The 25,104-nt window shown below is 35.0% G+C and overlaps 2 protein-coding genes across 2 annotated transcripts; both read right to left on the bottom strand.

Moving 5' to 3' along the window:
* Window positions 1-93: 93 nt before the first annotated feature.
* LOC130049412 (uncharacterized) lies at window positions 94-24,884 on the bottom strand. Its single transcript, XM_056146907.1, has 4 exons — window positions 24,845-24,884; window positions 4,364-4,391; window positions 4,179-4,258; window positions 94-1,902 (listed from the first exon to the last, which is right to left on the bottom strand). Exons 3-4 carry the CDS (start codon window positions 4,225-4,227, stop codon window positions 623-625), a joined length of 1,329 nt encoding a protein of 442 aa, XP_056002882.1. The 5' UTR covers window positions 4,228-4,258; window positions 4,364-4,391; window positions 24,845-24,884; the 3' UTR covers window positions 94-622.
* LOC125662646 (uncharacterized) lies at window positions 12,103-20,620 on the bottom strand. The gene is made up of 3 exons (XM_048894934.2): window positions 20,437-20,620; window positions 19,416-19,497; window positions 12,103-13,997 (listed from the first exon to the last, which is right to left on the bottom strand). Exons 1-3 carry the CDS (start codon window positions 20,497-20,499, stop codon window positions 13,465-13,467), a joined length of 678 nt encoding a protein of 225 aa, XP_048750891.1. The 5' UTR covers window positions 20,500-20,620; the 3' UTR covers window positions 12,103-13,464.
* Window positions 24,885-25,104: the final 220 nt, after the last annotated feature.

The raw sequence follows: 25,104 nt of genomic DNA, 5'->3' as shown, positions 1-25,104 counted from the left end.
ATAACTAGCCTCATAAAACCACATAAGGAAGCGACGTTACCTATCAATAGCTAGCAAATACAAATCTTTATATTCCAAAAGAAAACTGAACAAAACCAACGGCACATTTTAATTACATAACAGATACATTGATACAAGTTCGAGATATCAATAATTGGTTGTGTAAGCATTGTCAACCACACAGTGTAGGCATTGTTTTATCACATGGTGTAGGCATTGTTCAATCACACGGTGTAGGTAATGTTCAATCGCACGGTATAGACATTGTTAAATCGCACGGTGTAGTCATTGTTTAATCACACACAAGATAAAGATGTATTTCAATAACATGGTGTAAACACAATATCTACACTATAAAATAGAATTCTAGTTTCATATGTTGTATTCAAGCAAACAGTGTAGGCATTCTGCAAAACACGGTATAGGGATTGTTCATTGACACGGTGTAGAAAATAACTCTAATTGTATAGGTGGGTTTCAGGAAAATACTACAAAGACACTGCTTTATTCATGTCCGTGCAGGGTTTTTCATAACATACATCGCAAGGGTGTTTCTACAAATCAGAAGTAACATTTGCCTTGTTCTAAATTTGTCATAATAATACTTGTAGTATTTTACACATCATGCATCAGCAACTGGCGTAAATTGCCTATGTTGAATGTTGCCAATATATTCAACACAGTGAGAAGGAATATCGTAAGTGGGATTTAAAATCACTTCCTCATATTTTTCTGCAAATTCCCACGCTTTACAATCAGGATCAATATGTTTTATTCGAATGCTTTCGTCAGTAAGATCTATGATTTGAATCTCGCTTCCAAGCTTTCTAACTTTTGTAAGATTGATCTTTACAACATGACGTATCCGACTGGATTCGTTTGTAAGTCTCCCAAGTCTTTTAATGCCATTAAGAGTTTTACTGCAGGAAATATACCTAGATTCCCTGCCTTTGCTTCCTTCCGCAACATGTTTCTGTATGCTAATTTTGGAAGATGCGTTTTTCGGACGAAGACCCTTCCAATAATATTCTGTAAAACGAAGTATTCTATATATGTATTCATCTTGTTCCCCCTCTGTTTCATCATTTCCAGGCTTTGTCGATGTACCAGACATTTCAAGAACTTCTTTATCGTTTCTAGCAGTCGCCTGTACGAGCTGTTCAACATTTACGTCAGATTGTATACCAGATAGCTCTGATATATTTGTAATCGTTCCTCTATCGTCTGTCGTGGTTTTTCTATAATAAAGTATTGATGCATTATTTTTCCCCTGATTGAGAAAGAAATCGTCTTCTACAGAATCGTTCCCATCTCGTAAGCCCGTATCGTCGAGGTTTACTTGGACCTCAACTTGTACAGACTCTTGTTTGGAGCTTTCTGGAGAAGGTCCTCTCTTATATTTGAGAATAAAATCGTTTTCTACAGAATTGCTCTCATTTTGTAAGGCCGTATCATCGCGGTTTACTGGAATCTCAATTGTTAAAAATTCTTGTTTCGAATTTTCTGGAGAAGATCCTCTCCTATGGTTGAGAAACAAGTCGTTTTCTACAGAATCACTCTCATCTCGTAAGCCCATTTCGTCGTGGTGTACTGGGATCTCAACTGATACAAACGTTTCTTTGGAATTTTCTGAAGAAGATCCATCTATGTCTTCTTTATAATGTTTGGATGGTGATGAACAAGCTGTGAATGCCTCCTGTAATGGTTCCTCGTCTTCCCTACTCTCTGTGTTGGGAGGGTTCTCAGTAATAGGCCTCAATGATTTATAATAACTTTTCTCTGAGCTACCACAGGTCTCTGAGTGACCCTCTGTGGTAGATGTCGATGTTGTTTCATTTTCTCCTCCCAGGCTTTCTCGTCTTGGTCTTTTGATTTGGACTATACTCTCCTCAGCTTCAGCTCCTGTTCAACATTTATACACAAATAGCAATTTCGAAGGCAAATCAAATTTAGAAACTTGATTTTAGATTTTAGTTTAGGTAATTTTTGTAATGCAAACTTTTAATTTTAGCATCCCATTTTGCAGATGATATGGGATTATCTAGAAAGAGGAAGCAAGGATTTATAAAACAAAACTCATGCATGACGCGGTGGGTATATCCCTAATTGATTAATTGTTGCTTTACGCGATGTTGTTTTACGTCTAATTTGATATTTGTTTACGCTTGTAGATATAACATCGTAGATAGGAGAAATACTTTTCACCCATACATGATGCTTCCACCCATAACAGCGAGGATTCTTCGTAGCATCACGCGTAGCAATAGCTCAATGGTAGAGCGTTCGCATTGCAACCAGGATAAGCCCATTTCATGCCATTGCCACGTCAAACCTAAGTCATAAATATAGGTAAAGACGGCTGTTTAGCCAAATGTTTGGCATTTAAATGGGTATTTCGAATATAACATAAAAATAGGAGCTCCCGTGTCGTGACAGGTGTTGGTACGATAGAAAGCCTCCGTTCAACACCACATAACGCTAATATCTAAAAGTTCTGGTCCCTCAGTCCCTCACCTACAGCGCTGACCTCTGAACATGAGTCAAAAAACTCTCGACAAGACGTAAAATTACAACGAGCAAAGCAACAATCAATCAATTAGGGATATCCCCACCACGTGATGTAGCAACACTCAATCAATTAGGTAGATACCCACCACGTGATTTAGCAGCAATCAATTAATTAGGGAGATCCCCACCACGTGATGTAGCAACAATTAATCAATTAGGGAGATTCCCACCACGTGATGTAGCAATAATCAATCAATTAGGGAGATCTCCACCACGTGATGTATGAGTTTTGTTTTATAAACATTGCCTGAAACATATTGATACCAAAGGCATACATGTATTTGGAAAATGATTTGAAATAAGGTTTCGGATTGACATAAATGTTTTCAGGAAGAGAATGTGTCACACACTAAACATCCCTCTAGGATTTCATTTTGATAATCAAGGAGATGGTCTAGTATCTCCAAAGAAGATAGATGGTTGAATCTCTGTTATCTTGAAATAGGCGACGAATATCATATCAACTTGTTACATTTCGGAAAGTGTACTCACCACTAAATTATATAAAAGACCTAATGTTTTAAATGTTCACTATTTATTTTCAGCAAAAAAACAACAACAAAATAACTTTGGAATAATAGGTCAACCCTGCATGTTTATTAGCAAACTGTATAGTGTAATGGTGTCTTGCAAAGATGCTTACTTATACAATAAACAGCTGACTTTTGCTGTTTAAAGGGATCAACTTCAACTACAGAAATTGCAACGAAATAAGAAAGCAGACTGCTCCAGTAGAAACACCAATCCGACAATTAAGTTTATTAATAGAGTATTACAAGCTCTTTAGCAGCTCTTATTCTTTCTATATTTGTTCGACACTTTCGCAATGCACTACGCGGTTTGATTTATTCTATTCAGTTAAATTTATCGATTTTCAAATGTAGTTTTTTTAACTGTGAATGGCAAGCTGACAAATCAATACATCGGCCACGAAAATTACCATTAAACGAAAGAGTGCTGTATATCATACTGTACCACAGCAACCTAAATTTAAGCAGACAAACTCAAGTTATGGTATTTCCAACTAATGTGTTATCAGCCCAGAAACTCAACATTTATTTGTATATTACATCTTCGGTACCTGGCTTCCCATGAACAAAGCAACCACCACACATGTACACTCATCCTTTGGACGACAACTTTATAATACTTCCAAACGTTTGGGGAGACTTATCCTGATATTTTTATACCACCTCCACCTAACTTTAAAAACAATGATACGTCAATTATATGTTTTCTTTCGTATTGAAAATCCCGAGTATGCGAACAACGATCTAACAATATATATGTTTATATAATGCAAAAATCGAAAGCAGAACACTGGTTCTATTTTGAATGAGTCTATGAAGTATGTGAATGAACTCATGACAGACAGATGATCCAAAAGCTACAGAACAACCACGAAATAATGGATTGAAAGTAACCAAAAATACTCATTAAGAACCTCTTATAGTATTTTTATCTTAATCAATTCAACAGGGTACTCCGTGTACCAGTTCTACCAATGTCGATTTGGCCTGCCTATACTTAACTGAATAAATATGGTATTGATTGTCTCTTTACTTTCTTTATCGAAACATTCATCTGTGGTAAATATCTCCTGTACTTACTTTTTCGTTTGAATGTTAAATAATCAGGCACAGACATCTCCTCTGCCATACTTCTGGTCTCAAATACAGCGGATACACAGCTATATTAAAAAGACAATACTTTCAACACAAACATGATGTAAAACGACGACTAAATTTGTACATCACACAAGCATATATAGGTGATATAAAAAAAATCGGCTTACCTATTACCTTCTGGTAATTATCTTTACTCTGAAATGAAAGTAGAAATTCTTGGAAGTAGAATTCAATTTTTCATTTTCGAACATTTAAATTACTGAAGGTTTTCTGAATATGATCAAAGGATGAAATATATGAGACTCTCGTAAAAAAATCTTCACAAAAGAACAAAGCTAAATTGCGTATTCAGTGATTATTACGAAACTTAGTCGAAACTATTCCGCTTCCCAAAAATAATTTCAAAATTGGACCATGTTTTGTACTTATTCCGAAACTTCTACATTCTTGTGGACTTCAATTCGATATCTACATACAGTAAGATAGAGTCCGTCATATCTACGTTGTACTGAGATATCGATTGAAAATAAATATTAACGGGAAAACTAATAACTCAACGTTATGGCAAATGGGATGATTTCAGCTTCTTCGTAATATACTCACCATAATTTTGTAGCAATATTCCATTATGACTTGCACATGATGTTTATATATCTCTAATAATTCGATACGTAAAAGCTTGTTCTGCTTGTAATAAATTTGCAAAAGCCGTTAGTAACCTAGAAAAAAATTACGCCTCTACAGCAAATAAGCATATATTGAAAGAGGGCAGGGTTAGCAGTGTTATCAGAGGAAGCAGCAGCCTGATGCTTGCCTCTACACGTGTTCTGTAGTAGACGATATTTTGAATAGGAACACTGGCATGGTTATATCAACTAACGTGTTCCCACATTTTTCTACCACTCAGCTCCGTCTGCGAAGCACTGAAAGGATATGTTCATACTTTAACAAAACTTCACCCTAGGAACTACAAAATGATTTGCCTTCATGCCTTTTAAACCATGTAGTTTTTAGATAATATATACACAAATATCGGTATACAGTGAAATTTCTCCAAACTGGACCCTCAGAACACCGGTTCTCCCTGAATATCGGTCGATTTGAAAAGTCCTGGCAGAAATCTTAACATTTCCTTACAAAGAAAGTCGTAGAAATCCGGCCACCGCCAAAAACCGGACATCGGTCACTTTTTAAAGTACATTTGTTCACAAACATGTGTAATTTATCCTTAATAATACTGGCCACATCTTGAAGACTAGAAAAGTTTGGCCAAAGAGTGATCTAAATCGGCCAGGTGTGCAAATTGACTAACCGACAGGTCAGGTGAGAAATTATCTACCGGAGGTGTGAAAAACACAAGTGGCCTCCCTAACTTCTATTGTTTACCTGTGCTATCATGGGTATTAAGTGACACTTGGCAAATCCAAACGACCGTTCCAATTCCGTGCAAAGTGTAAAAAAAAAAACAGTTAGGAACATGTTGAATGAATAAGTATCAACCGCCATATTGTTGTACGATACTATCGCATGGATATAAGCGGTAGTTGATAAAGAACAAACCCATGACTGATTATGATAATTATTAAATAATAAATTAATTTTCTTGGTTTCCATAGACGTAAAATTTCTAAGAAATATTCAAATTACAATTTCATATTTACAGAAAAACAAATATGTTAATGATATAAGCGATGGATGTAAACAGAGTGTTTATAAGTAAGAGGCATTCCAATGATAGGCTTCTGTGTTTTCTTTAAGTATCCTGTTATACATATTCAGTTTTAAAGTAGATGATTTCAGCGAGAATTTATAATTACCTGCAGGTACAAACCGACTAATTTGATTTCAACCAATAATTTATCATAGATCACCAGAACTAAGTGAACAGTACCTTCTTTAACAACATTGAGATAAAATGTCTCTAAATGCTAAATACTCGGTAAACCGGCCATACCTATAAACCGGCCGTTTTTATCGGTCCAATAGCCGGCCGGTTTAGAGAAGTTTCACTGTATACGATAATCCAATATTTATGATTTTTTCTTTTGGTACCTTTCAATTATGAGAAGAATTAGGGGGGTAGCTGTGCAATGAATGACATCTGCATTGAAGGATTATTAACAAACACTTTGTCCATTTTAACATTTGGAGACCTACTATCTGTGATTGTCTCTTCTGACATTATAATATTCAAACATAAAGAGTCCAGATTGAGAGCAATTTTAGAATGATGACTCATCAGTTACACATTTGTCATTATTGGTCAGAGACAATGAGAGATACGCAACTGACTTAAGAGATTGTTGCTTAATCTGACAAACATCATGCTTGACATTATTCGAGTGATCAGACTAAACAGTCCTACATGTAATGAGTTAGTTTTACAAAGTTAACCAATTTTTAAAGGAATGTGATTTTATATAATTAAAACATGAAAGGTGAAGATAACGAACAGTGATAAATCTCATAACTTCTACAAGAATACAAGATAGATAGTTGGGCAAACACGGACCTCTAAACACACCAGAGGTGGGATCAGGTGCCTAGGAGGAGTAAGCATCCCCTGTCGACCGGTCACACCCGCCGTGAGCTCTATATCCTGTTCAAGTAAACGGAATTATCTGCAGTCAAAATCAATGTGTCAAGAACGGCTTAACAATCGGTAAGAAACATAAAATCTGGATTTAGTGATGCTATCTGACTATTTTTCCACGTTCTACAGTGAATTGTTATTATGTTTTCTATAGTGCAATCCCTCTTATTTAAAATTATACTAACATGCTCGTGCAATATCTGAGTCAACATTCGGTGTAAACAAAAACAAAAGATAATCACACTCACACACTGCCAATCTCTAGTTTGAAATACAACTTTAGCCCTGCTTCACATTTTGAAGCCAAAATGAAAATGTCATGAGAATTTATATCTAAAATAGATATGGGCAACATATGCACAGTTATGAGGAAAACACGCATACCCATTTTTAAATTTTCGAACAGCAGCTTAATCTTTATTTTTGCAAAATAAATGCTGCTATCTGAATGTGACTAGAAAATGCATATCTTCCACCATTTTCACCCATTGGCTAAATGTATACCCAATTGCCGGACAAGTTCTTGTTAAAGGAGTACCAACACTCTCGTTTAACGTCTGCACTTTAAAAATACTATAGTCGTTAGAACGATCTAATTTACAAATGGAACTTTCATTAGGTTGAATGTTATCCGGCGTGTTTCTTATCATTTGTTACACCGTTCATGAAGACTTTACACAAAAAGGTGAAGATAGCACCGATGTATCTAATGACTCCTATGACGAATACAAATTTGACAAACACGGACCCCTCGATATACCAGAGATGGGATCAGGTGCATAGTATTGATAGGTGTCCCCTGTCGATCATTCACACACGCTGTGAGCCCTTTATGGAAGGTGAAGATGATGAACAGTGATCTATCTCGTAACACTTATAAACTATACAAAATAGATAGTTGGGTAAACACGGACCCCTGGGCACACTATAGCTGGACCAGGTGCCTAGGAGGAGTAAGCAACACCTATATACTAATTCTGACTACAAATTAATCGGTTTACCTGATCTACATATATGACTCAAAGCGGGTATGGCTAGTGAAAAGGGGATAGTTACCTCTCCTAGACACCCGATCCCACCTCTGTTGCGTTCAGAATTGCGTAATTCCAGTATCAGTATTTATTCTTTATGGGAAATGCATGGAATATACGCAATTAGTGAACTGACGTAAGGTATTAACATAACCTACTACAACTAGTTATTGTTGATGAAAAATAAACTTTTTATCAGAAAACGAATTGATAAAAAAAAATCAGTTCTAATCAAGTACAATGTTAAGCAAACGTATAATAGTACACTATGGGTAACTTGATAGTATGACTATTCATCGCCGTTATACGACTGTCATACATTACAATGTGTGAACAGTATCAGGGGCATATCTGGGCTGTTCATTTAAATTAGTATACAATGATATCAGATCTGACAGGTGACGTTCGGATTATCATACAATTCACTTTTAATCACCGAAATAAGATATGATCAAATAAAGCAAGAGTAATCGAGTATAGTTTGTACGGGAATTCAATATTTGAACACGATCGGTCAAATGAACAATACTAACCGCGTACGGTCTACACGTGAAGCTCAACAGTTCTTTATTTTTTTTAAATCCCTGTAATTTGTTAATGTTAAAGTAATTATTCATATATATTTTTTATCACTTGTCCGGCATATAAGTTCAAGAGCACTACACATAATCCAATATACAAAAAAAAAAAAAAAAAACACTACAAAGACCAACCCTCCAAAACAAATCCGAGTTTTAGAATAATATAAATAGCATTTTTTTTCATGGATACCGAGTTAATCATTTAAGGACAACTATGTCCGATTTCTAAGCTACTTACTATGATGTGTTTAAGGGAATACAACGAAGCTTTTCTACACAAAGAGTAATACACATAATTTGCCTTTCAAGGGTATCCAATCCATTCAAGTTATGTGCCGACCTTAGATAAGAAATGGAAAACCAATTCATCTTGTTGCATCACAATTTTCATGTATTGCAACAATTGCAATTGAAATTAAAAATTAGGGCACGCACATGGAAATAATGATACCTTTTACATATGGCATAAAACATAACTACCCATGAAATTTGAATTCGCAACGTAGTTCACGCTTGACTGCATTATATAGTGTGGATAACTATGATACTATGGTTGAAACCGGTATGAATATTGATATAAATACTTTAATACATCTCGGCCCATGGGATGCCATAACTGTCTTAACGTCAAGCAGTTCGACAAAAGCGGACCCCTGGACACACCAGAGGTGGGATCGGGTGCCTAGGAGGAGTAAGAATCCCCTGTTGACTGGTCACACCCGCCGTTAGCCCTATATCCTGATAAGGTAAACGGAGTCATCTGTAGTCAAAATCAGTGTGTAAAGAACGGCTTAACAATCTGTATGAAACACGTCAGACATCATTGGACTCAATGCGATGTTGTATTGCGAACTAGATTGTTATAACGACCATATAATTTGCGAAATGCTGACTTCAATCGATACTGTTGAAATCCCTGTACCATCAACTTGTTTGTCAGTAGCTTACCTCGATTTAAAAAAAAAAACTGACTATACACAGAACAATCTCTTACATATCGAGTCAGTTGAAGTATATAAACACGATATGCAGGTGATAACGACAAGGTTGCTACATAAATATGGAAAGTTGACGATGGAGAAGCTGAAATCATCCCGTTTGTCATACAGTTGAGTTGTCGGTTTGTCGTTAATTTTACTTTCAATAAAATATTTAAGTATGAAGCAGAAGTAGACAACTCTGTGGTGTCCTTCATTTCGAGCTAACAGGGATATATCAAATCGACATATGAATGAAAGCTTATATTTGTTAATAGACAAAAATAATCGATGTATCTAAATGTCGTATTGAAGGCCACAGCAAAGGATTTTTTTTCTTCTCTCGTAGAAGTTTTTGAATAAAGTCTGCTTCATATGAATATAGAAGCAGGTCAGCTAACAGCTGGATCTGTATTTTGCATAAAATTGGTTTTTTTTGTGCATTCCTGGAATAAATGGTAGGTGGGGATTGTACATATATAATGTAACTATGTTTCGTAGTGATTTATATAATTTATCTCATTGTAATATATCGTAAAGCAAAAGCATATGTTACTTATAAGCGACTTACAAGATATTTCAGATAACATAATGAATTTTTTGATCATACCTATTTCGTGTCATATGTAAATTGTTCACTCAAGCCTATACCATATAATGATATACTCACGAGGGTTTTATTTAATTCAATAATTTAATTGATAATAATGATAATGATAATTGTTATCTGTTTATGAAGTTAAACCCTAAAGCATCTGGGATATTTATTATCTATACATTTATGTAGTCATCGTTCTTGATGTATATCACCCATGTAATACTATAATCGTATGTTGGTTGTGTATCAATAACTGCGAAATTTTAGTATTCATGTTTCATCTAACATATTTCTTGATATTGTTAAACATTGTTGTTATAGGGTTTCGTTAATGGACAATCCATTGGAATTGCTACCTCCTATATAAACGTTCGACCTTCTTGTCGAGAGCTAAGCAGGTGTTCCTGTTATTGCTTGAAGGGACAGATTTCTTAGAATTACATATCAGTCGATTTTTTCTCTATATGTTTTGTATCTGTCCTATCTCAGTAAGTGACTAAGTTGAGTCTTAAATACCTTTACGAACAAGGGAAGCGGAAATTACAGAGATAATAGGAAGTCATCCACGTAATTCATCGTTTCATAAACTTCATACTATCACATATGCGTTTTACATCTATTAACTTATTATGAAAAATATTAAGCAAGCGGCTTTGGGTCCCATCACCTGTACCCGACTTGGTCATTTTCTAACACCACTCCCTCCACAATGGAAAGTAATTATTTGCATAAGAAAATAATACATCAATTCTCCTTTAGATTAAATATATGTGAAGGACATGTTAAAATGATAATGAAACAACTTGCAAGTTTTCATACACACTGCACGAATTTGCCAAGAAGATGCAATGAGTGACAAGTACATTAAATTGCTTCAAAACAAAACAGAAAACTCAGAATTGCAAATCTCAGCATGTATGACGCTTTCTAAGAGTATAATATATAAACGGATGATAAGCTGAGTAAAGACATTTAATAAAGTGACATGCTTATCTGGAGTGCTGAAGGACAGCTATCCTAATACTGTGTTTATATTTTTTTCATGTGCAATGATGTGGCGTCAATGTGCACTTCATCTTTTCCCAGGTAGGTCAGATCCGCCAAAAAACCACGGTGCGACCAGGAGTGGATTCCTTCAAGCTTCGCAATTTCAGTCTACAGCAAGCTTTTTACTGTTATTAGGTCATCGTTCTAAAAGGGACTGTCATCGTAGCAACTGGCCTATTATAACTGTTCACACACCCACCCCCTCTTTTAGATATTGAGAATAGGAGATAATATCTGCGCACACTTTTTTCTGGATTTGCTTGACGTAAGTCATTTCCACCCATTTGACCGAAGCACAGTCCAGCAGGTTTGTTAACGTTCAAAAATTCCGGGCACGGAGATTGCCGTGGAAAGGTTAAACCTCCTCGTGTTATGAAATTCACATTAAATAAGTTGCAATCAAGTTTTAAGTTATACATCTCAGCCGATGTGTAGGTACATTCCTTAAACGACGAATATATGAGTGACCGATAACATAAACTTCCATCGTCATCTTCTCAGATTGGATGGAGCCTGTCTTGTCCTAGGAATACGCGATAAAACAAGTTTAACTTACTTTTTGTCTCCAAATCGGACTTTGTAAAAAAGTATTTTAAGGCTTTAGTGATTGTTTCCTTTATTTCTCTTGAACATCGCACTGATCATAAAACAGGACAAATCGATAAAACTTCTAAATCCCTCCTTGTAAGAAATTAATTTCAGAACTGACCTATCTAGATATCACGTGATATGACCTTACCATATGATTGGACAGTACATCAGAAACTTGAGCTGGTTAAAAACACAAAATGACTTTAAATGCAGACTGTTACAAAATTACATTATATAGAGAATAAGTTCGCATATCACAAATTACATACATGCCATTATTTACAATAATGCAGTATTGTTTCAGATGTTTCTACAATCAGAATATAATGATGATTGCAACTTTTGACAAATGCCTTTTTATGACTATCGGCGGGCTGACGGAAGCAATTAGGCCTACATGACTATCCTCTTACAACAATAATAACTGCGCGTTATTATTTATCATTAGTTACCAATGGCAGATCTTCGAAATCCAAACAAAACTGATAAAATGCTAAACATATTTTAATTACAAAGCAGATATATTGGTAAAGCATTACGATATGATTAATGTTTTCCATATATTATTTAGTCACACTGTGTATACATTGTTTACTCAAACGATGTAGGCATTGTTTAATCACATGATGTAGGCATAATATTGTTTACTGACACCGTGTAGGCATTGTTCAATATAATACGGTGTAATCATTGTTCAATCAATCGGTGTAGGCATTATTTAACCAGACAGTGTACAATGTAGGCATTGGTTGATGGCATAATGTAGGCATTGTTTAACCACATGTTGTAGGGATTTTTCTATCACACGGTGTGGACATTCGTTAATCACACGGTGTAGTCTTTGTTCTATTATATGGTGTTGGCATTGTTCTATCACATGATGTGGGCTTTGGTTAATAATACTATGTAGACATTGTTTAAAACTCGGTGTATATATTGTTTGATCACACGATGTAGGCTTTGTTCAATCTAATACGGTGTAAGCATTGTTCAATCAATCGATGTAGGCATTCTTTAACCACATGATGTAGGTATTGGTTGATCGCATGATGTAGGCATTGTTTAACCACCTGTTGTGGAAATGTTTCTATCACATGGTGTGGGCATTGGTTAATCACACGATATAGGCATTATTCATAACGCAGTGTAGGTATTGGTTAATCACACAATGTGGACATTGTTCTATCACATGATTTTGGCATTGTTTAATAACATGGGATAGGCATTGTTATATCACATTGTGTAGGCTGTGGTTAATTACAAGGTCTAAACATTGTTTCAAACTCAGTATAGGTATTGTTTAATCACACGATGTATGCATTGTTCAATTGTACGGTATCAGCATTGTTCTACCACACGGAGTAGGCATGTATCAATCACACGGTGTAGGAATTGTTTAAGTACACATGCTTTTGGCATTTTTCAATCACATGGTGTAAGTATTTGTCAATCACACATGGTGTATGTATTGTTCTACCACATATGGTTTATGCATTCTTTTACCACACACGGTTTAGGCATTGGTCAATCACACGGTGTAGTCAATGTTCTATGACACACGGTTTAGGCATTATTCAAGTACACAGTGTAAGGATTCTTCAATCGCACACGGTGTATGTATTATTGTACCATACACGAAATAAACATTATGAAGTAAGACTCTAGTTCTATCTTGCATTTCAAAATATTAGTACACAATAACTGCTTTATTCATGACTTCTACATGTCATTACAGACAAAGATATTTTAAACAAATCAGAAATAACACGTCTGCTGATTCACACATTGAACAATACCTACATCGTCTGCTTATTCACATATATCACAAACTGCGTTTAGTATTTTATTAATCATGCGTTATCAATTGGTCTAAATGTTCGATGGCGAATTTCGCCAATATATTTAACATAATCCGGGGGAATATGCGAAGTGGGACTTAGAATCACCTCCTCAAACCTTTCAGCATATCCCCACGCTTTTGAATGAGGATCGATATGACTTCTTCGAATGCTGGTATCCGTCAGATCTACGATTTGAATATTGCCGTAAAGCTGTCTAAGTTTTGTGATATTGATCCTCACAACACCACGTATCCGACGGGATTCGTTCGTATATGTCCCAAGTCTTTTAATACCATAAAGCGTTTTACAGCAAGAAATATGCCTAGATTGTATGCCTTTGCTTCCTTTTTCAACATGCTCCTGGATGCTTTTTCTTGAAAATCTATTTTTCGGATGAATACCACCCGTATAACCTTCGTCAAAGCGAAGCATCCTATAAACATATTCATCCTGTCCCCCCTCTGTTTCATCATTGCCAATTTCAACATCCTTGCTTTTTCGTCTTCTCTTTGGTTGGACTTCACTCTCCTCCGCATCAGCTCCTGTTTTATAGATGTTTAAATCTTTTATTATAATATTCAGAAAGTAATTTCAAAGGCAGCTTTATTTTAGATATTAGTTTATGTACGTATAGGGGTATAGAAAAATTCCGGTATTAGAAACAGTCGTACTGTGTACGTCAGGTTCAATTAAAAAAAACCTGACACCCGATTCACAATAGGTTGTTTGTTTCACGACCCGTCAATATTTTTTCACTCATCTTGAGACGCCAGCAGCTGTAAGTGAAGTACCAAAAAATAGGCTTTAACGTTCAGGACTGTAGAAATGAGGGTTCTCTAACGTACTGACACTCGGTTGGAAACGGATCTTCCGCTTTTAAGGTTATATCCGAAAAAGCCCGTTTAAATGTCGAGCGTTTTGGCAAAGGAGCTGTCTTTACCTATATATATATATATATATTTGGTTTGGCGAGACCATCGCAGGAACGGGGCTTAAACTCCTGGCTACAGCACGAATGTTCTACCCTTGAACTATCCCGACGCGTGGTACAAAGAAGAGTTCTCGCTACTATGGGTATAAGTGTCATGGATAGGTAGAAGTTGTGATACTTCTTGAATTGGACGTAAAACTACAGACAAGCAAAGCAAAACCAAGCAATAAGGGACTTCGCCACCATGACTTGTGATATATGAGTTTTGTTTAATAAACATTGCCTAAATTTTATTGATTCTAAAGCAGCTATTGGTAGAAGAAAGCGGGGAAAAGGGTACGTAACCGGAGACATGATTTAAAATGGAGTTTGAAATAGACAAGAATATTTTTAGGAAAGGAATTTGTAAGACATGTATAATTCCTCTACAATTCCATTTTGATAATCAGAGTGATGGTCTAATGTCCCCAGAGAAGATAACGAATACAATCTCTGTTATATTGAAAATCTCAAATTAGGCAACGAATAGGCTTTGGAACTGCTTAAATACTTAACTTTTAAAAAAAAGTCAAATTTATTTTCTACAAAGAACCTCACTTTGAAATGATGAATGAGGTGGTCACCCTTTCAGGTTTAGTAGCAAACTGTTAAGTGTAGTGGTGTTTTACGAAGTGGCGTACTTTTACGATCGACGGCTGACTTGTAGTATCTAAAGAGATCAACTCAAAATACAGAAAAAAGACCGATATAAATATACACACTGCTTAAGTAAAATCACCAAACCAGCTATTATGTTTATCGATTGAATATTACAAGCCCTTTAGCAACTCTTATTCTTTTTACATGTGTTCGACACTTTCGCGATGCACCATTCGATTTCATATTTGATTAAGTTAAAATTATCGATTTTCAAATATTTTCTTGACTGAAAACTGCGAAATGAATAAACGGACCAGGAAATTGCCATTAAACAAGAATATGGCTTCAAAGGGACATGGACATTATTTCAGCTGATAATTTCATTGTTTTTATTTCATTGTGTATATTGTTTAACTAATGTATTTTAATGGTCAGCAAAAATGAATACAATTTCTTGAGTTACAAATGAAATAGAGCATATTATTTAAACAGGGTATATGTCATATTTTTGTTTACATACATATGGCTTAACAGAAAAGAGAATGTTTAAAAAATGAGCTGTACCAAACTCTACAAACTGTATAACTGTGTTTAGAAATAGCTTGTCAATTGAAAAAAAGAAATGTGCTTTAAACGGAGCTTTTACTAGTATATTTAACCTATGTAAACAAAAAATTAGCACGAGTCTTGTTTGCATAACAAAGAATTTTCATTTATGCATTTCCCATGTATTTTGACAACTGGTATTCAAAGTTTTGTTAACCATTAGAAATGCCTCAATTAAGCACTCTAAACATTAAAAATGGAAAAATGAGATTTGGAATTTGTTCAGCTCAAATCATGTTCACGTCCTTCTCAGCTTCAATGTATATCGTAAGTGCTCCTCGGCGCGCTCACATTACGCTGACGAATTCATGCTATCATGTTATATCTAAATAATGGGTTATCAGTCCTGAAAACTCAAAGGTTTTCTATATTTTACATCTTGAGTTCTGGTGCCTCCACGAACAAATTAATCCCTACCCATCCACACATACCTTTGGACAGCAGCTTTACACTAGACTGAAATGTTTGGAGTAAGCTTACCGACATATTTTTCCATAACCCCCTGATTTTAAAATACAATGCTACATCCTTGCTCCCCTTTCTTTCGTGTTGAAACTCTAGGTCTAAATGTTAAGATAATCAACACCTGAAGTGTATATGTACATTCATGAATATGTAAAACTGTAAAATCAACAATATTTGTGGTAACCTATTTTTTTCTTGTGTTTCTCCTTTTTTCACGACTTTATGACACTTCAAGGTTGAACTACATATACACATAAATACCTTGCAAGGCTTAACGTAAAGGGCACATCTCATGTTTTCAAAGTACACAAAATTGCAAGTACTTTGTTTTCTTTAAGTTTATAGTAATTAATTCTAATAGTTCGTTCGTCAAAATTTTGCGATAATCAACCACAATACAGACTTAAATTTAAGCCCCGATTTAAAAAGGTTTAGTTAATTAGGTAGGTAGTCACGTGGTACAGTGACACCACATGCGCCCTTAGGATTGTGAAAGTAGTGTGAGATACTATTAAAACTCAGCTTTTAGAGGACTAATGTATTCATCATGGGCAACATTTAAATCGATGTTGACAAATTTCCGGAGTTTTATGTTTTTGCCACCAGTACATTCATATAGCGATGCAAATACCCAAATATATCAAGGAGAGCGTGTATGAAATCGGCAATTTTGCGAGTAAATAATGTTTATATGGGTGGCTGTCTACAAACTGTTTGGTAATATTATTCCTTTATACATCTGTAATTGGCGCTGTTTTTCTAAAAACAAAAAAAAAAACAAAAAAAAACAAAAAAAAAACAGTGCAATTATCATTTATTTTTGGATTAGACAAATTATAATACGTTACATTGTTGACAATTTTTAACTAGGCTCAAGGCCACACTACTGTCACGAGTGCATTTCAGAAAGAAAGAAAAAACACACACAATTCAATAAAAATAATCAAATTTAAAGTGGAAATCACGTTATTCTATTTTGATAAAACAATCTTATTATTATTTTTGAATTGTGATCTGCATGTCGTCAGGAAGTAGGAGCACGGTGTAATTCACTCAAGGTGTTACGAGTTATGTATAAACGCTCGATTTCATGTTCGATTCATTGTCTCGATCTTCGGTTCGATACATTTTGTAAAATCAGGTTTGGTAAAATACATTGGGCTTGACCTGTACTGATCACAGGGACCTGAAGTATGGATATTACTACACCCTCCCTTTTTTAAATGAGGAAATTATTTTAAAATTCAATTTAAAGTTGCGAAATATTAATATAATTAAAATTGCAATTATTGTGTATCTTTATTTTTTGTTGTTGTAAATCTACCAGTTGGTGGAAACTTGAAGCACAAATTCTACTGCGTATGTTGTTACAAGATGAAGGTCAGTTGATCCGAGTGTATATTGAATTTGAAGACCAGAACAAAATTATGTAGTTTTTAGCTTCGATATATCCATTTCCTCGTAGTTTATCAGGATCTCTGTCCAAGCCGTTTTTGAAAAAGGTGACTGGGCGGTTTTTTTAAAAAGATAAAATGCTTGCTCCAACAAAAAATTATCCATGTCTTTTTTTTTCGTACCTTCCTTCGAAAAATTGAAAAAAATGAAAAACATGAAAATTCAGTCCCTTGAACATCGGTTAATCCCTGATATTCTAGCATATACTGTATATTATTGATATGGACGTTTAACATTTTCTTGTCCAAAATGCCGTGCTCCGTGAGAATCCGTGTTAGAAAGAGTCTTCAACACCCCTTGTTTGTCATAAGAGACGACTGACTTGGATGGTTCATTGGATGAGACCAGAAAAATGAGGTACCGTGTCACAGCACACGTGGAATAAAAAAGACCCCTCCCTGTTCAAAGACCCTACGTGCCGAACGTAGACCTAAATTGTGCAGCCCTTTAGCAGCTTTGGTGATGTCACCATATGAGTGGAAAATTTATCAGTGGCAAGTTAATAATATACAATAACTGGTCAATGCCGTAATATCTTTGAATTCTGCAATTAAAACTCCCAAATATTGTACATTTGTAATTGACCCATTCAAATTGTAAAAGACCATGGTAAATGTAAACCTGTTTGGTAAAATCCAATATTCACTACTGTTTATGCACTGTAACATGTATTTATAGACAAGTTTCTTGTGATTTTCTATGTAATTTTCTACCTCATAGTTATTGACGTCTGGAAATAAATAACAAGGCTAACTTTCCTAACCGCAACTCCTAAAAGAAATACAAGATAGAGAGTTGGGCAAATACGGTCCCTGGATATACCAGAGGTGATATCAGGTGCCTGGACGGACAAAACAGCCCCTGTCAACCGAACACTTTCGTCGTTAGCCCTATATATTGATCAGGTAAACGTATTAATCAGTAGTTAAAATCAGTATCACATAAATGGTCTAACAATCGGTATGAAACACGTCAGACAGCATTTGACCCAATGATAGGTTGTATTGGCAAATTAAATCATTAAACCACCATACAATTTGCAAATGCTGACATTAGATTAAATAGGTAGGATGTTAAGAAATGTGACAAACAGTACCAGATAACCAATAACTAATACCATTCATACAAAACACTAGCAATACTCTCTTTTTCGGTCATGTATCACTAACCCTCTCACTGGAGTTGAATGAAAACGAGATTGTGCACATGCATATGTATTTTGGGGATGACTTTGTGCGTACATGGTGTTAAAAAATGTATTGAATTCAATTTTCATAAAGTATTTCAGATGATCCGCTTTGTGTTGGTTTTTTTTTTGGTTTTTTCTGTTGTTGTTAGATAAATACAATTCGTTTTTCATGAATATTCTAGCGTAATGCTTTCTTCGGGGAACTGTGGTTAACATTATAAATCCCATAAAGCATACATATTGGACAATAGTAGAAACATATACATCTGGAATCATTAAAGGAAGCATCAAGTGGTTAGGCGGAGAAAACACGTAGTGTAGACCGGTCATTCGCACCGTAAGACTACAGTAGACAGGTGAACCAATCCCAACTATAAGGAGGACATGAAACAATGTGGGTGTGTATATAATACAAATATCAAAACCAGAGCAACTGCTCTATCTGTGAATGAACTCAGGACAAAGAAATATATATAAAACAACCAGAAATCAATGGATTCTAAGTAGAAAAAAATACTCACACTATTCTATATCAATCAATTAAATGAGGTTTTTTCCGTGATCTATTTCTATCGATGTCGATTTGGCACGTCTCTATTTAACTGAATATCAATTCCATCAATTTTAAGTTATTTACTGAAGTATTTGTCACTCTTCCATTTCTTCTGTACTTACTTTTTCGTTTGGAACCTAACTTACAAGGCCTGTTCATCCTCTCTGTCATACTTATCCTGGTGTCAATACGGCGGAAATATACCTGTATAAGAAACAAATGCCTCGTTTTCAAGATAAAGATGAAATAAAACCACGACTTCAATAGGCAAATACCTTTACTATAAAATGAAACTAGAAATTCTTGGAAGTAAAATTCATTTCTTAATGTTCAAAAAACTAAGACACCTCCATTTTCTGAAAATTATCAAAGATTTAAATAGATGAGCCTGCTGTAAAGATAGTTAGCAATGGTCAAATGTAAATTATGCATTTTGTGATTATTATGAAACTTTTCCAATCACCAAAATTATCTGTACGGTTGGTCTATGATTTCTACAATTACAAGCAAAATTTACTGTAAAACCTCCAAATCGTAGTGGCCTTCAAACCGATACTTAGACACATTGTCCACTAACAATTTTCATTTGTATATCAATGTGGTATATCCCAGTAAACTGAATTCACATTATTTTTCGATATTTTTTTCCTGATCGCTGTTTTCCTGAACATCATCACCTTCTATGTTAATAGCAAAGTAATGACTCAACTTTATTACAGGCGGAGTGATTTCAGGTTTTTAATGTTCAACTTGCAATGCTTATGTAGCAATATTCCATTACCACCTGCATATAGTATTATGTGTCTCCCAACTGATTCGATACTTGAGAGTATGTTCTACGCATATACATTTCTTGATAGTTTGATCGACACAGGATACTAACAAATATCTTTATGTTAGAGGGTTTTGGTCATTCTCTTTTAAAGTCAATACTTTACAAATTGTAGGTTGTACTTATGATTGCATTCGTGTCATCATGTGAAATAGTTTTTGACGAGTTCGATATAAATTGTTTGGTGGCATTTTGACATTGAACTTAAATACGGATTAGTCCGTTTGCTAGATCGAAATATATGCTCGTGACCAATGTGACTGGTACATGTAAATAGGGGATACTAGTTCCTCCTAGACATCTTGTCTCACCTCTGGTGTTTCCCGATGTATGTGTTTCCCTCTTTTCGATTTTGCAATCTTTTTAATATTCATGTGATTTAGAGATCAATCATTGTTCAATCACGGTTCTCATGAACTATTTATCCTTGACCGATAAATGACCGTCTGATGAGCTACATCAAATGTTCTCTAGCCCGTTATTCTAAAAAAAAACAAACATAAGCCTGTAACTGATCAAACAGTTTTTACCTTGGTACCAATTTCACAACCACAAACCTGCTACTGATCAAAGAGCTAGTAAACCGGGATGAATATAATGGTAACTAACCTACTAAACCCTATTCGTTTTGAACTGAGCAGCTAGGTAGACAAGTTGTAATCTTTTAAATTAATAATCCGTGACTGAATTGAGTAGTGTATTCATAAATAACACCTTGGAAACTATTACAGGTTATGAACACGTTATGTATATTTCAATAAAACAATAGAAACAGTGATAATAAAATTATTGACTTAAACTATGATAGGCATTTTTCAATCACATGGTGAGGAAAATTGTAAAATCATATATACATTCATGTACATATTTCAAGAATCCATGTATTTCTGAACATACCAGAAAGAAATACCACGCATCCTATTTAAAAAAAATACCATAATTTTTGTGGCGTTCATCAATCATCCATCGCCAAATAGCGTAAATGTTCTATGGTGAATTTGTCCGTTATAATAAAAATTCTGGAGGGTCACGTGAAATGGGAATAAAGGAATCCTCCTCCAACTTTCCTGTAATTTCAAAAATAATAATGTGGCCTTCGGCGCAAAATTTAGATGAGTATATGACGTTTCATCTTTTAACAATCACCATTTAACTCGAAATAAAAACACCACATAGTCATATGATTCCTATTTAAATATTGTATTGAGCACAGGTGTTGCCGGCTAAATAATCACTCAATTTTATGACAACCAGGGTGACTTCAGCTTATCCATCCTCAAATTCCCACATTTATGTAGCAATACTCCATCCCCACCTGCATATGATGTCTGTGTTCCTCAATTGATTCAACACACAAACGTATGTGTTTAGTATACTTAGTTTTTAAATAGAAGTAGGCTACTGACAGCAATGATTCCACAAGGGTTTCGACAATCTGGTACAAAATCAACATTTTGCTAAATCTACAGTCATTATAACGATTTGATATACAAATTAAATTTGGCATTAGGTCGACTGCTGCCTGGCGAATCTCGTTAAAATTGTTACATTGCTCCTTACTACTTTACATCCAAATTTCGAATGCAGGTTACTCGGTTTACCTGATCTAGATATTGGACTCAAGGCTGGTGTGACCGGTTGACATGGGGCCCCTAATCCTTCTAGACATTTGAAGCCAAATTTTGATCCCGGTGCTAGGACCTCTCACTTCTGGTCGGTGCAGATTCGAATCCCGCTCGCGCCGGCAAGTGAGAGAATATCCCACTTTACTTTCGGAAGATCGGTAGTCTCTCCCTATGTACACTGTCTCTTCCATCAATAAACACTGGGCACCACCAGCTAACTGAAAAATTGATGAGTTTGACAGAAAACAGCAAAACAATCGAGCAATCGGTCGATCCCGGTGCAGTGCCCAACTTTAGATGCTTAATAGAAATAATGACTGTTTTACCGTCAATCACTTCGGTATTTAGGAGTGAAAGTAACGGACCTTTTTTTCGAGTATGAACTGAACAATAAAGGTTCTGTGAGACGGTATGTGTTAGCACTATAGCGAACATTTACTATTGTTGATGTTGTTGTTGTTGTTGTCTTTAACGACTGCAATCGTCAAAACGAGAGTTGAGCAAAAACATTTATTCCTTAATATACCAGAGATGGACCACGTAGTTGACCAATGCTTGGTAAAGTAATATAATCTCAGTACCAGCTCCCAATCCCCCAAAGTAATGCATTCTCACTACCAGCTTCCAAGTCCTCGAAAGTAATGTATACACAACTACCTGCTCTCCTACCCTCGAAAGTAATGAATCATCTACTGTCAACTCCCCACTCCCTGAAAGTAATGTACCTAGATTACAAGTTCCTCAGTCAACCAAAGTAATGTATCCACAACTACCAGCTACCCAATAACCGAAAGCAATGTGTCAATCGCTATCACGTCCCCAGCTCCCGCAAGTACTGTATTCTCATCATTAGTCAATCGAATGAAAGTAATAACGGCGAACCGCTTTATAAATAATGCTATCATACTAACCATGATTCTCAACCTTTGGGCTCAAGCCTGGATATTCATTAAATAATTTTATATTGAATCTTTTAATCAGGGAAAACAGATACGCACAGTGTACATATCAGAAATGTACTTAATCATCAAGGAATGCAGACATACTTTGTGTACATACCAGAACTGCATTCAATCATTCCGGAATTTACCTTATGTATATATCAAAACTGCATTATATCACCATGGGATACAGACACACGTTATGTAGATACAATAACTGTATTATATTATCATGGAATACAGACGCATCTTGTGTAGACTTCAGAACCGTATTATTTCATCACGGAATACAGACATTTTGTAGATATCAGAACTGTATTAATCCCATAATACATATATACATTGTGTAGATATTAGAACTGTATTAATCCCATAATACATATATACCTTTTGTAGATATCAGAACTGTATTAATCACGGAATACATATATACATTGCGTAGATATCAAAACTATATTCTATTATCACAGAGTACAGACACAATTTCTGTACATATCTGAAGTGTTTTAAATCATCACGGAGTACATAATACCCTGTGTAAGTATCAGACCCGTATTTAATCATCAGGAAATATAGATTTCTATTATATCCTTCGTGTAGCCATATATTGATGAACATGTAATGTGTTTATTATTAAAATGACCAGCAAGACTACTTCACATGTTTGTCAAAATATCATGAACCTTCTGTAATTCACCGAGTATGCTGGTTAAAGATTGAAACTCATGTATGTGCTGAAGTTAAAAGCATATTTTCTTAATAAAGATGATAGCGATTATAAAGATTCTTAATGATATGTATTTCTATTTGATTGTTATATTTCTTCAAAATGTATTAAATAATGTCAGTTGCTAAAACAAATGTGGGGAAAACGTAAACACAGAGAAGCACCTGCCGATTTTTGAAGCATTTTTTCTGAGCATATTTAAACAGAAAATTCCTCAGATATCACGTGCAATAAAACCGTAAAAAATACAAGTTTTATCTAGGCAATCTAACTTCTGTTAAGTTTCAAATATATGTTAATGTTCAGAACTTTGAAGTATTCTTTTAAACACTGTATACAATTTCGTTTCCAAATATCCACTTTAAATCCTTCCATTTAAACTTCCGCAATCATCGTAACATTACGCAGGTGGTGTCATTTTAAAGAGTATTATGATCACAACATTACACAGGTAATTTTTTTCATATTAAATGGTTATAAAGGCATACAAAATATGCAATAAAATTCACTCTGACATTTGAACAGGGTTAACATCTTTTCCTCTTGTCTTCCTGGATTTTCATACAATATATTTTTAATCACCGAAATAAGATATGATCAAATAAAGCAAGAGTTATCGTGTACAGTTTGTACGGGAATTCAATATTTGAACACGATCGGTCAAATGAACAATACTAACCGCGTACGGTATACACGTGAAGCTCAACAGTTGTTTACGCATTCATAAAGACCTGCACAGAAGTACAACTACCAAAAATGAATGCACTGACTAACATCTATAAAGATGGATATTAAACCCCTAGGTTTAGCGATGCAAAACATATACTAATACTGTTTTTAATATATCCTAATAAACACTGCTTTCATTAAAAATCTGAAATACGTTAGAATATTTCAAAATAGTGTATAAATTACCTCTTCCACTCATTTTTTTTCAAAAATATACCATTGTATTGAGTTTTCATAAATAAAACAGTTCTGCCAGACGGATGTTTAAAGACAAAAGATAAAACTTTACCCCCATGTTATGATTTCGATACGATGGTTTTCGGTTTCTTGTCCGGGAAGGGGTTCATGTTTTTTACCCCATTCGTTGTTTTTCACTCATGTAGATATGGCATCAGGTTTTGACGTACTGCTATGTTTGACCTATATATGACGCTCACGGTCGTGATATTGTAAGGTTTTTTATCGCGTCAAAACCTACCGCGACAAATGTCGTTCAACTTCATCCGAAAGTCCCCCCTCTCCTCTTACTTCTAATGGCATTCAATTGCCGAACGATAAAAAAACTCCACACATCACTTTTAAGCAGATGATTTTCTAAAGACGAAAAAGGTACATGCAAAATCTAAAACAAAATGAACAAAAAACAAGAAAACAAAATTAAGAGGGTTTTTAAAAGTTTAGAAAAGTTATTCCTTACCGTGTTGTAGTTTCTTCCTGTTTGAGATCACGTAAATATCAGTTTTGGGGAACCCGGAACGGGATGCATGTTTATATAGAAATATAAATTTTCTTGGTAAATATTGTGAAAGTAGAATGTACGACAGCTACTAAATATCCGAGTTATTGTTCTTAAACCACTTACCTGATTCAAGATACATGTAAATCATAATAGCTTCATGTCAAAACAATTTTGACTTGATTATATGGTCAATTATCTCAGGAAACTGGATATATGTG

This window comes from Ostrea edulis, chromosome 8 (genome assembly GCF_947568905.1).
Source record: "Ostrea edulis chromosome 8, xbOstEdul1.1, whole genome shotgun sequence".
Classification (NCBI taxonomy): domain Eukaryota; kingdom Metazoa; phylum Mollusca; class Bivalvia; order Ostreida; family Ostreidae; genus Ostrea; species Ostrea edulis.
Note: the sequence above shows the minus strand (reverse complement) of the source record. Positions and strands in the feature narration are given on the sequence as shown.